The sequence below is a fragment of the Pelophylax lessonae genome (genome assembly GCF_965119305.1).
Source record: "Pelophylax lessonae genome assembly, chromosome: 1".
Lineage (NCBI taxonomy): Eukaryota > Metazoa > Chordata > Amphibia > Anura > Ranidae > Pelophylax > Pelophylax lessonae.
In genome coordinates, this window is record NC_138768.1 from 693,420,240 (window position 1) to 693,434,937 (window position 14,698).

Sequence of the window (14,698 nt, forward strand, 5' to 3'; positions counted from 1 at the left end):
AGTTTGCAATGGCTGCGGACATGGTACAGGAGAATGCAGTGCTGCGGACATGGTACAGGAGAATGCAGGGCTGCGGACATGGTACAGGAGAATGCAGTGCTGCGGACATGGTACAGGAGAATGCAGGTCTGCGGACATGGTACAGGAGAATGCAGGGCTGTGGTCATGGTACAGGAGAATACAGTGCTGCGGACATGGTACAGGAGAATGCAGTGCTGCGGACATGGTACAGGAGAATGCGGGGCTGCGGACATGGTACAGGAGAATGCGGGGCTGCGGAAATGGTACAGGAGAATGCAGGGCTGCAGACATGGTACAGGAGAATGCAGGGCTGCGGACATGGTACAGGAGAATGCAGGGCTGCGGACATGGTACAGGAGAATGCAGGGCTGCGGACATGGTACAGGAGAATGCAGTGCTGTGGACACGGTACAGGAGAATGCAGGGCTGTGGACATGGTACAGGAGAATGCAGGGCTGCGGACATGGTACAGGAGAATGCAGGGCCGCGGACATGGTACAGGAGAATGCAGGGCTGCGGACATGGTACAGGAGAATGAGGGGCTGCGGACATGGTACAGGAGAATGCGGGGCTGCGGACATGGTACAGGAGAATGCGGGGCTGCGGACATGGTACAGGAGATGCAGTGCTGCGGACATGGTACAGGAGAATGCGGGGCTATGGACAGAGGCGTAACTAGAACCTTCAGGGCCCCGGTGCAAGAAACCATGAAGGGCCCCCTGGGGCCCTTTACTCTCATTGCAGGGCCCTTTATTACGGTCCCGCAGCGGGACCCTTTCACAAGTTCTGCAGTGGGCCCCCTTCCTGCCATCTTGGGGACTACCGACGGTGGTGGAATGCCAGGGCCCTGTCGCAAGTGTGACCTTTGCGATCCTGGAAGTTCACCCACTGGTGTCAGTAGTTTTTTTTTTTTTGGTATTTTAATTGTATTATTTTTATAATTTTATTTAATTTTTTTACAATGTGACTGAGTATGACTCTGTCCATTCAGAAAAGGAAGGAGCTGGTAAATTACATATTTACTGACCCCTTCCTGGTTCTCTATTGTGACACATCCCCTGCAGCAGCCGGCAGGAGAGGGAAGGGAGCATTCTGAAGGGGGGGGGGCAGCACAGAAGGGGGAGGGGTGGACCAGGGGAGCACACAGGGGCCCAGAGACAGCAGAACACAAGTATACTGGATAGGAGAAGTGGCGGGGGTAAGCGTACAGAGGAACCAATCTCCTCCATTTTCCTCCTGCAGCTACAGAAGGAAAAAAGGAGGACATTGATTTCTCTACATGCTGCCCCCGCCGCCCCTCCTATTCAGGTGTACAGGGGAGCCACATGGGCCCCCTTGAGCATGGGGCCCGGTTGCGATTGCAACCCCTGCAACCCCTGTAGTTACGCCCCTGGCTATGGACATGGTACAGGAGAATGCAGTGCTGCGGACATGGTACAGGAGAATGCGGGGCTGTGGACATGGTACAGGAGAATGCGGGGCTGCGGATATGGTACAGGAGAATGCAGTGCTGCGGACATGGTACAGGAGAATGCAGGGCTGCGGACATGGTACAGGAGAATGCAGTGCTGTGGACATGGTACAGGAGATGCAGTGCTGCGGACATGGTACAGGAGAATGCAGTGCTGCGGACATGGTACAGGAGAATGCGGGGCTGTGGACATGGTACAGGAGAATGCGGGGCTGCGGATATGGTACAGGAGAATGCAGTGCTGCGGACATGGTACAGGAGAATGCAGGGCTGCGGACATGGTACAGGAGAATGCAGTGCTGCAGACATGGTACAGGAGAATGCGGGGCTGTGGGCATGGTACAGGAGAATGCAGGGCTGTGGACATGGTACAGGAGAATTCAGGGCTGCGGACATGGTACAGGAGAATGCAGGGCTGCAGACATGGTACAGGAGAATGCAGGGCTGTGGACATGGTACACGAGAATGCGGGGCTGTGGACATGGTACAGAAGAATGTGGGGCTGCGGACATGGTACAGGAGAATGCGGGGCTGTGGGCATGGTACACGAGATGCAGTGCTGCAGACATGGTACAGGAGAATGCGGGGCTGCGGGCATGGTACAGGAGAATGCGGGGCTGCGGACATGTTACAGGAGAATGCGGGGCTGCGGACATGGTACAGGAGAATGCGGGGCTGTGGGCATGGTACAGGAGATGCAGTGCTGCGGACATGGTACAGGAGAATGTGGGGCTGCGGACATGGTACAGGAGAATGCGGGGCTGCGGACATGGTACAGGAGAATGCGGGGCTGCGGACATGGTACAGGAGAATGTGGGGCTGTGGGCATGGTACACGTGTACCATGCCCACAGCACTGCATCTCTTGTAGTATGCCTGCAGCCCCGCATAATGGCAGGCAGTGGAGTCTCACCTGTTCCTGAGGCCACATCGATTTAAAATTGGCGCTGCACGGTGCCAACACGTTATTGCGCATGCGCCGCCACTCTGGAAAGTTCGTATATGTTCGGCTATTCTCGGGAATAGCCAGACGTTTACGGCCTTTTCCGAGCGGCGGCGGCGCACGCGCCGTGACATGTTGGCGCCGTGCGGCGCCATTTTTAAATCAGGCAACCCAGTGACCGACTGGCCCACCGGGAGAAGTCCCGGTGCTCCCGATTGCCCAATCCGGGCCTGAATCTGAGTCTAGGTGATCTAGACCATTATTCTCAACTTTCCAACTACAAGATTAACCTTTGAAAATGTGTGGCACTAATTATCACGATCCCCTCTGATACACCTATTTACCTGAAACTGAACTTTGCACTCAAATGGGCGGAAGTCAAACTCAAATCAAATATCTAGAACTCTCTCTAACATGAACCCTATACTCTTCCAAGAAAACTTCCCTCCACTACATTCAACCATCAATCAGGATTTGAGATGCTGGTGTGCATTCTTCCACACTTGGTTTGACAAAAACTGTATTTTGAAAATGAATGTACCCCCCCCCCCCCCCCCCGCTATACCTCTTCCAAACCCTTCCTGTAGGTACAACCCCAAACTTCCTATGCCAGGTTAGATGGGAATTCATACAATTTCTTTGGGCCGGCTGCCCCACAAGAATGAAAATTGGCACACTTAGTCTACCCAAATGATCAGAGGGATCTCAGCTTCCCAGATCCTGTTCAATACCATCAAGCCACACATTTGGCAAGGGTATTAGATTTCTGCAAACATACTACCTCCAAGAGTTGTTTGTCCCTGAAATAGACAAAGTCTCATGCCCCCCTAAAAGCTATCCCTTGGCTGAGGAACTCCTGTCCAACCTCAGTATAAGATTATACGCTGGGTAACACTTAAAGAATTACCCTCAATGCTTCCCCAACGATTTTCAAATCAGGACAGGACCCTGATGTCACCTATATTTGGAAACTCTGATTTTCCCCCAGGGCTCCTTGATACCAGGTTCCGCCCATTTGTAATGACTAACAAATTCAGACCACAAGAGTTTTGGGAAAGCTGAAAATATGTCTCATCCATCCAGTCCATGCTTTCTCCCCACAACCAACTTGGCAGGCCTACCAAATTAGACACTACCTAGGTATGGCCTCTCTGTGGCCTGTGCCACATTAACCTCTCCCCGAGTGAATTATGTCAACCCCATTCCTCGCTGGGTGGGAAAAAGATATGGATCTACACCTGACATCTGAACAAATAGAGTTTATTCTCTTTTTTACACACAAGTAATCCTTATCCCTGAGGCTAGAAGAATCTGGTTACAAGCTCCTTGCCCGATGATATAGGGTCCCTGGAGATGTGGAACCGCTAGGGACATGTTATTTCACATCTTCTGCCCATTCTACCCTTTAGGCGGGATGTCTGTGCCTTCATCCACAATCTCACTGATTTGTCCCTAGAGCAGAACCCAGCTGCATGCATCCTCCTCAGTTCATTGGATAAACAAAAGTATCACAACTCCTTGGTGAGACACCTCCTTAATGCAGCCAGGGCGTGTTTATAAGCACTTTGGAAATCCCCTTCCCTCCCACAGTGCATATGTTCAGTGAATCACATAATGCACATGGAGCACGTGGAGGACCTCACCTCATCTCTGAAGAAACATGAAGCCTGCTTTCGTAAGATATGTTTTTACTGGACCCAGTTTACCTTTTCTGAGAGATACAAGGGCTTTTTGCACTCAGTTTTGAGTAAATAGAAAAGTGATGATTTTGGGAAGGGCTGTTTGCTACCTTTGTTCTCTACCCACCTGCCCCAAACAAGTTCCCCTTCCCCCTCCCTCTCTGCCACATCACTCCCTTTTATTCCCTCTTCAGCCTCTGAAAAAATACAAAACTTTTTTTGGCAGGTAATGGAATTCTCCTCCCTGCCTGTGACATACAGTATGCTCTTGCTGTGCCAGGCGCCATCGAATGTGAGCATTTGCCCACTCAAGTCGGTTACGAAGATGAACTGCAGTCAGGTCGAGACCCCAAAAAGGACGACGAGTATGCAGATGAGCTTCCCTGAGACGGTTTCTCACAGTTTGTGCAGAAATTCTTTGGTTATGCAAACTGTTTGTTGCAACAGCTGTCTGGGTGGCTGGTCTCAGATGATCTTAGAGGTGAAGATGCTGGCCGTGGAGGTCCTGGGCTGGTGTTGTTACACGTGATCTGCAGTTGTGAGGCCAGTTGGACATACTGCCAAATTCTCTGTAACGTCTTTGGAGACGCCTTATGGTAGAGAAATGAACATTCAATTCATGGGCAGCAGCTCTGGTGGACATTCTTGCAGTCAGCATGCCAATTGCACGCTCCCTCAAAACTTGCAACATCTGTGGCATTGTGCTGTGTGATAAAACTGCACATTTTAGAGTGGCCTTTTATTGTGGCCAGCCGAAGGCACACCTGTGCAATAATCATGCAGTCTAATCAGCATCTTGATATGCCACACCTGTGAGGTGAATGGATTATATCGGCAAAGGAGAAGTGCTCACTAACACAGATTTAGACAGATTTGTGAACAATATTTGAGAGAAATAGGCCTTTTGTGTACATAGAAAAAGTCTTAGAAGTCAGCTCAAGAAAAATGGGGGCAAAAACAAAAGTGTTGTGTTTATAATTTTGTTCAGTGTATATCCCTGTCTGACCTTAACTGGATTTTTACTGAATCACAGCATGTAGCCAGAAACCAAGAAGAGGATGCCCTGGGACTGGTAAGAGACTAACATCATATATATTAATCTGGTGTCTGCTGGGAACTCTTGTGCTTTCTTCATGGGTCACAACTTTGCTGGTCAATTTTTTTTTTTTCATCAATCACTGGCCAGTGGGATAAAACAGGGAATGTTATAGCAAGTTAGGACTGTCTTTGTACACTCATGCTGGGTAAATGCAATTAAGTTCTGTTAATTACTGTTCAGAATACTGCAGGTGTTTAACCCTATCTCAGAGTGACATTTTTGTATTATTGATTGATTGCATAAGTGCACTTGCTAATCCTCTCATCTTTAAGGCCATGCTTGGCCTAATACATTCTTTGAAATACCTCAAGTTGTGTCAGTATGTGCTGGGTGAGCGAGGTATGTCATCTTCAGGTATGCAGAAAAATCACAAAACAATTCAGCAGCTCCTCTGGGGGTAGCTCTGGACAAGCATGGGCTTAATGTCTATTCACATGTATAGAGCGCTTTGGCCCTGTGTCAGGGAGCCTGATAATTTATTACGGAACATTTCATTTACTCATACGTATTGCGAAAAATGATCTGGTAACTGGCTTATAAAGAGATGGTCAGTAGCGGCCTGGACGATAAGCTGGTGAGAAGGGGATGGGGATGCCCCCCTGTGTCTCCCTTCCCTGTGAGACAGCCACACAAATACGCTGACAGGAAAGGGAGACACAGCCCCATCCTCTGCAAAATAATAATATCAAGAGTGTTCACAGCTTATACTTCAATATTCAATAAATAAATTCATATTAATATGTGCAATAAATAAATGTATAAATAAATAGTGGCATTTCATACAGTATCTCACAAAAGAGTACACCCCTCACATTTTTGTAAATATTTTATTATATATTTTTATGTGACTGAAGAAATGACACTTTGCTACAATGTAAAGTAGTGAGTGTACAGCTTGTATAACAGTGTAAATTTTCTGTCCCCTCAAAATAACTGAACACACAGCCATTAATATCTAAACCGCTGGCAACAAAAGTGAGTACACCCCTAAGTTAAAATGTCCAAATTGGGCCCAAAGTGTCAATATTTTGTGTGGCCATCATTATTTTCCAGCACTGCTTTAACCCTCTTGGGCATGGAGTTCACCAGAGCATCACAGGTTTGTTAGAGACCTTGCGCTCCTCCACCGTCCATTTGAGAATGCATCACAGATGCTCAATAGGGTTTATGTCTGGAGACATGCTGGCCAATCCATCACCTCAGCAGCATTTCTTGGCTCTGAGGAAGGGGGTTCGCTCTCAAAACGTGTCAAGTGTGTATCATTCACACTTGTTTTGTGAGTATATTTTACACATTTTACTATTTTAATAAATGGTTTTAGTGGTTATGCAGTAGGTTGGTGCACCTCTCTTTTTGTTATATTTTCCAGTTTTTTTATCGGATACCCTTGGTCCTGAGGTGGCAGCAAGACCCTTAGTCATACCAATCCAAATCCGTTGGAAACTTTCCTCTCTCTTCCCACATACTGCACTTGAGTGCAGGAGAATTGAACAACAATCCATCACCTTTACCCTCAGCTTCTTTAGCAAGGCAGTGGTTGCCTTGGAGGTGTGTTTGGGATGATTATCATGTTGGAATACTGCCCTGCGGCCCAGTCTCCGAAGGGAGGGGATCAGGCTCTGCTTCGGTATGTTACAGTACATGTTGGCATTTGCGGTTCCCTCAATGAACTGTAGCTCCCCAGTGTCAGCAGCACTTATGTAGCACCAAACCATGACACTCCCACCACCATGCTTGACTGTAGGCAAGACACACTTGTCTTTGTACTCCTCACCTGGTTGCCGCCACACACGCTTGACACCATCTGAACCAAATACGTTTCTTTTGGTCTCATCAGACCACAGGATATGGTTCCAGCAATCCATGTCCTTAGTCTGCTTGTCTTCAGCAAACTATGTCTGGGCTTTCTTTTGCATCATCTTTAAAAGAGGCTTCCTTCTGGGACAACAACCATGCAGACCAATTTGATGCAGTGTGTAGCTTATGGTCTGAGCACTGAAAGGCTGACCCCCCACCCCTTCAACCTCTGCAGCAATGCTGGCAGCACTCATACCTCTTTTTCCCAAAGACAACCTCTGGATATGACAATAAGAACATGCACTCAACTTCTTTGGTTGACCATGGCGAGGCCTGTTCTAAGTGGAACCTGTCCTGTTAAACCGCTATATGGTCTTAGCCACCGTGCTGCAGCTCAGTTTCAGGGTCTTGGCAATCGTCTTATAGTCTAGGCCATCTTTATGTAGAGCAACAATTCTTTTTTTTTTTCAGATCCTCAGTGAGTTCTTTGCCATGAGGTGCCATGTTGAACTTCCAGTAACCAGTATGAGAGAGAGAGCGATAACACCAAATCTGACACACCTGCTCCCCATTCATACCTGAGACCTTGTAACACTAACGAGTCAAATGACACCGGGGAGGAAAAATGGCTAATTGGGCCAAATTTGGACATTTTCACTTAGGGGTGTACTCACTTTTGTTGCCAGCGGTTTAGACATAAATGGTTGTATGTTAAATTATTTTGAGGGGACACCAAAGTTACACTGTTATACAAGCTGTACACTCACTACTTTACATTGTAGCAAAGTGTCATTTCTTCAATTTTGTCACATGAAAAGATATAATCAAATATTTACAAAAATGTAAGGGGTGTACTCACATTTGTGAGATACTGTATCAATTCAAAAATGTCCAAAGAAGAACCTGTAAAGAAGGATAAAATAGTCCAAAAGACATGCAAATCCACAGATAGAGGGGGAATCTCTTAAAAGTTGGGGAATAGAAAGCCTCCAGATTTCCAAGTAGCAGGCACAACACACTAACCCAGTGAAAGCAGATGGGGGCTTTCCAGAGCTATAGAATCACTAGCATAATGGTCAAAACACTTGTGACACGCCGAAAGAACAGCACAGCACCGTAGTCATCAGAATAGGCTGAGATGACATCAAAAGCATCTGTCATTCCTTGGAAATGCAAATGCCCACACATGTGGATCTCAATATAATCTGCATTTCACACCACTGTCCCAGCCAGCCCTCCACAAAGGGCACTGGGACATGCGTCTCTCTCTCTCTGTGGATTTGCATGTTTTTTGAACTCCCTTTCTTGCTTTATGGGTTCTTCTATGTACATTTTTGTATATATATATATGAAATGCCACTATTTATTTAATAATTTATTTAGTGCACATATTATTATGAATTTATTGTAAGAATAAAGTATAAGTTTTGAGCCCTCTGTTGATTGTGTTATTTTGCACCATACATATATTGTAATACTGGATATAACGCTACACAGTTTGGTTTGCATATCTTATGATACTGCTGGTTAAAAGCCCCCTCTAGGTAATGGTAATCGCAGTCTTGCCACAGACAAAACATGGCTAATTATTAAGATTAATAATGTTGTCTCAGATCATACAGTGGATTATTAATGCAATAAACATGAAAACCAACCTGTTCTTCACCGGCAATCTCCTGTATGCACTGAAGAAAATGACTTTGCTCTGTGTCCTTTTGGGAAGTTGCATTTAATACCTGAAGTGCTTTCTCAAAATGGACAGCATTCTGTGTAGATGAATAAAATTAAATGTATTTTAGAAACATTAAACCAGAGTCTCAGCCATTTCAATTTTTTTTTTGTTTAATACAAAACCTGTTAACCTTTAATTTTATCCCAAAGGCAAGCCCCATGAGGACATACATTGCATCAAAAGGCTGGTGGAGGTTCTAGCCTTTTGCCACTCTATCAAAACCAAAAACGTTTTGGTGGCGGCTAGGTTATAAAGAAAACTAAAGAATCAGAATTTTAAGCAAGATACAAAATCCCGGTGTACCATATCCCGGTGTACCATATAGTTACACAGTTTGTAAGGTTGAATAAAGACACCAGTCCATCCAGTTCAACATGAGTGTGTGCTTGTATGTGTGTGACTTACTGTTTTCTATACCTTAGTACATTGTATGTTAAACATATCTAAAAGTTTTTTTCAATTTATCTACACTCCCCGTTGACACCACCAGCTGTGGAAGGCTGTTTCACATCGTTACTACTCTAACAGTAAAGAATCCCTTGGAAACTACTGTTTCTCGACCAACGTCATTTCATTCTGCATTTTTTAGTGGTAGAGTGATATAATTATAGTTTTATTTCTTGAGTAAATACCCTTTTTAACCACTTTAGCCCCAGCCCTATTTCGGACACTTTTTGTTCACAAGTTAAAACTAGTATTTTTTCCTAGAAAACTACTTAGAACCCCCAAACATTATATATATTTTTTTAGCAAAGACTCTGGAGAATAAAATGTCGGTCATTGCAAAATTTTTTGTCACGCGGTATTTGCGCAGCGGTCTTTAAAACGCCATTTTTTTGGAAAAAATTTGAAAAATCACATTTCACTGCATTTAAAAAATACTAAACAGTAAAGTTAGCCCATTTTTTTTGTATATTGTGAAAGATGATGTCACGCCGAGTAAATAGATACCAAACATGTTACGGTTTAAAATTGCGCCCCCCCGTGGGATGGCTACAAACTACGGTCAATAGAGATCTCAATCTGCGACGCTTTAAATTTATTTAACGGTTACCAGTTTAGAGTTAGAGTGTAGCTCTTTTTTTTAAATTATTGCCCACGCTCTGGCGATCGCGGCGATACCTCACATGTGTGGTTTGAACAGCGATTTCATTTGCGGCTCGACTTGCGTATACGTTTTTTTTTGTGCGCGAGCTAACGGTGACGGGGACGGCTAAATTTTTTTTTTTTTTTTTTTTTCCTATTTATTTTTTCTTTTTTTTTAAACTTTATTACAGGTTTTTAAAAAAAAAAAAATCTGATCACTTTTATTGCTGTCACAAGCAATGTAAACATCCCTGGTGACAGCAATATGTCGTGACAGGTACACTTTATGGAGGGATCGAGGGTCTAAAAGACCCTAGACCCCTCCACTACACTTCCCTGTATGCAAAACGCCGAAAACGGCATTTTTGCATACAGCCGTTTTTCAAATCTGCCGCCTTTTGCAGCACAGTAACCCGGACGTGACGTCATGGACGCCGCCTCCGGGTTACGTCATCAGAGACCCGATCGATGCCGTTTCCGGCATTCATCGGGACTCCATCCAGCCGGCGGACGTGCCGGCTGGGTGCTCGGGGCTCCCGGTGGGACGGTAGCCCCGAGCAAAGCCGCGGAAGGCGGCGGGAGGGGGGGGACGTCCCCTCCCGCCCCCCCGGGTAACGATCGAGCGGCTCCCGAGCCGCATCGATCGTTACCGACGGAAAGCCGACCGTCGGCTTCAAACAACGGTACCGGGATGATGCCTCTAGCTAGAGGCATCATCCCGGTATAACCACTCAAAGTCAGCCGACGTAGAGGTTACGTGACTGGTAGTAAAGTGGTTAATGTATGCTACATCTGCTGGACTTTTGCAGCTTTGCATTGCATTGTATTGCTCATTCTGTGATCTACCAGGACCCCCAGAGTGCCCAGGGGGCAAGTACAACCAAGAGGCCCATTGTGCAGCAACTCAGCCTCCTTCCCACTCTCCTTTTTCCCTGCCTCTTGCTGACCCCCATCCCAGACTGAAGCTCCACTCCAGGTAATCTCTGCTCATCCTGCGGGTCAGGCTAAAAAGCAGCTGCTGCACCGACTCCAGATTTCTGAACTGACTGTCAGGGAGGCAGCCGAGGGCTGCAGGGGGGAGATGGGGCAGTTCGGGTGGGGCTGGCCAGGTGAAGAGAGCCTCCAGGGGGGTAATGAGCCAGCATCTGCTCTGACATGGTGTACACCATCCACACCAGGGGTGATGGGGCTGGCCTGCGCTCTGTCCCTATCCCGCACTCGGTAGAACACTGGCGGGTACTTTTTACTCATCTTCACCAGGAAGCCTTTAGGCATGTCTGCTGGGCCGGTGCAAGGAATTTTGTCTACTCGGGCAAAGGTGCATTCCCCCTTCCCCACCACGATATGGCATACACTTTATTTGGGCTCCAGTGTGTGAAGGGGCGGGATTATGCATTACGTGGTTCCCCTCACTGGCTAAAGGCAATTTGCTGGTGAGGCAAACTAAGACTTCCATGCTGTGTGCAGTAGGAGAGAGGGCACAGAGTTATGACGGGTACATACGGGAAGTTTTTTCCTTCAACCCAGCGGGCTGAATGAAAAAAAACTTACAGATCCTGGTACTAACACATGTGATGCTAGTATAGTGATCTCCCCGCTGTGCTATTGTGTTCTGACAGGGGGACACACATTGGTTGTGAGCACTGATTGGATGCTGGTTTTCCAGCATGCTCCTGAGACTGGCTTCTGTCAGAATGAAACGGTTCCTGCTAAAACCAAATGTTTTCGGCTGATTTTTGGACCATGTGTACCCGGTTTAAGGGAATGGAAAACAGCTATTTAAAAAAATCGAACCCCCAGCAAGGGCCTGGGGATTCAGATTTTACCACCCCAAAAAATACAACAAAAAATTCCATGCGCTCAGATCCACAGGGATAAAACCAGAGTAAATTAAATCTCTATAAAATATATAAGCCCAAAGGTTACCAATCTGCCACAGCAGCAAACACAGTATCAGTCAATTTATTAGGACACAGGTAACTACAGTAAGGGCCCTTTCGCACTAGGAACTGCTTGTGATTCACATGAAGTTGTGTGCAGTGCAATATCACCACACCACACCAAAAGTAGTGCATGCACTACTTTTTAAAATGAACGGCAACCAGATCGACTGGTACTTTTAAATCATGAGATCTGTTGCAGGCAAATGACACTGCGTTTGCAACTTGCATTTGGGGTGTCGTTAACTTTGCACTGACACCCGCAGCAGATCACAAGGGCAGTGCAACTCGAATGCAGTGTGGGAAGCCGCATGTGAATGTAGCTTTCCCGGATCACATTCTAGTGTAAATTACCCTAAAACTAGGTAGCAGTCCTATGTAGCCCAGGATGGTGGGGCAGGGAACTCTCTCAAGGCCCGTTCACATTGTAATGCACTGCGGGAACCCCAGTGATCCCTGCGTGTTTCCCGCACTGTCCTTGCAATCTGCATCAGGTGTCAATGCCAAGTTCAGGACACCCCAAATGAAGGTTGCAATAGCAGTGCGTTTGCGAAGTACCATGCAATCCAGCTGCAGTGCACTACTTTCAGCATGGTGTAGTGTGATTTCATCCCATTTTTTAAAAAGGGGCTGAAATCGTACTGCACTGCACCGGGATTACATGTGAATCACACAGGAAAACATAGCACGTCCCTGTGTGGTTAATGGAGTGAATGGTCCCTTAAGTTGTAAAAAAAAAACAAAGATCCCAGTGCAAAAAGAGCCTCTTATTGTAGAATAAAACAAATATTTTTTTTTCAAATGGAGAAGCGATCAGCCATTTACCAGTTCCCTCCCAGCCTATAGAAGACTGACAGCCAGGTGGGCTTTTGACCCTTCGGGTGGGCGTCATATAACGCCCTCCCCATCTTGGCGCACAGCACGGCGATCGGTGGTGAGCTGTGTTCCTCGGACACAGAGCATCACTAATCAGGGTAAGGAGCTAATGACGACTATGTCCAATCACAGCTGATCACATGTAAAAAAAATGCTGGTTATCTGCATTTCCTTTTCTCAGTGCTGTCACTGTGTGAGGAAATGAAAGCCGGTAATCAACTTTCCTGTGACAGGGGATATTTACACTGATAATTAGGGCACTGATCATCAGTGCCCTAATGATCGGTGCAGTTCCATCATCAGCGCCCATCAGTGCAGCATATCAATGCCCATCAGTGCCGCCTCATCAGTACCCATCAGTGCAGCTTATCAGTGCTGCCTCATCAGTGCCCATCAGAGCAGCATATCAGTGCTGCCTTATCAGTGCTGCCTCATCAGTGCCCATCAGTATAGCATATCAGTGCCACTTCATTAGTGCCCATCAATGCTGCCTCATCAGGCATTAGGAAACTTTGTCTATTTTTTTTCATACTTGATATACACATACTTCTCATTTTTTCGTTTTCCATCCATAGCGTTCAGGTGAGGATTTTATCGCATGACTTTTTTGGGTATATTTATATGTCACCTGTTACACAGCAAGGTGTTCTATATACAAGTACTTTTTGTTATGTTTACGTTTTTCTATTTTTTATTTTTTATATATGTATCACACTTTCTAAACTATTATGTTTTTTATATATGTATTTATAATGTTTTGAACATTTAGTAAATGTATTTGTGTAGAGCGAGTTCATCTAGCACTTGATTGTGTACAGCTGATTTTGGGCTATTTAAGAGTCCCCATCATTAGTGCTAGCAGGTTATGATCAAGCGATTAATTTTGTGAAACATGTCAACCATGCTCTTCCGATGTGTGTCAAGAAGTCTCTTTGATTTTCTTTGTTGGATATTTTTACAATAATAAAGATCTCCTAGTATTTGGAAGTGCGGTCACTTGTCTTTCATTGGATATATTGTCCAGACCACAGACTGGACCTGCGCACAGCTTCCTAAGAGCTTTCACCCTCACCTGGAGCAGCATTACTCCTCTCTTTTGCCAATTTGTATTCCGTGTTTGAACGCCTTGCTCGGTGAGTGTTTTTGTTTGTATTTAATTTCATCCAACATTATGACTAAGAATACTGTTCATGACACTGAAGGAAACCTGAATAGCCGTATGTTTAGAGCCCTGGATAATAACCTTTTCAGAATTAACGCACATAGTGCTCTTCAACAAAATAATGTGGATTCTTCGGGTTCCATCAAACTTTTATACAGAAAACTGGAAAAATGCATGCTTAAGGAAGTCAAAGCCTATTGGGAGGAAAAGACCTTAACTAAATATTTGTCGGTGGAGCATATACCCAGGGGCCTTTGTAAAAAGAAGTTTCCAAAATTTGAATTAATCAACGATGACCTGAAAAAACAATTGACAGACATACTCTCTGTTATTGCCTCTAAAACTATTGAGTTGGGGAAGTTACAGGAGGAAATATCCATGTTACAACAAGAAATTCTTCCCCTGCAGGGCATTGCTCAATTCAATGAATTGGATCAACAACTGAATGAGAAAATAAATTAAGATCGAGATGAATATGATTGATGGTAAAAAGGAAAAACGACTCCATGACAAATTGGATTATGACCTTAATAATGTTTATATCTGGAAAAAAACACGACAATGGGGTAGACATGACGGTCAGCCCCCCAAAAAACGGGTTCGTTTCTCAGACACTGAGACGGACCTTATGGATAATATGCTGGCAACGACAGCTTCAGATGGTACATTGGATCAACCTGGCAGTTCCAGCCATACACTTCATACAAGCACTCCAGGTCCATCAAAAAACGAACAACAAAAATTCAAAATAAAATAGTTCTACAACAGAAAACCCCCAAAAAAACGAGGAGGGGAAAGAAAACGGAGGGGATTACACCATCACCTGATATGCCCTCAGGACTCAGACCCAGAAGAAATAAGTGATTTCAATAATTTGATAAATGTGTCACGTA

At 45.5% G+C, this 14,698-nt stretch overlaps 1 protein-coding gene across 1 annotated transcript in view; it reads right to left on the reverse strand.

Annotated features, from left to right (window-relative positions):
* Nucleotides 1-14,698, reverse strand: part of LOC309545028 (putative ATP-dependent RNA helicase DDX60) — a 496,323-nt gene that overhangs the window by 398,714 nt on the left and 82,911 nt on the right. The window contains exon 6 of the mRNA XM_082244135.1: nucleotides 8,665-8,775. Coding sequence (XP_082100261.1) covers nucleotides 8,665-8,775 — 111 coding nt within the window. The remainder of the gene's footprint in view (nucleotides 1-8,664; nucleotides 8,776-14,698) is intronic.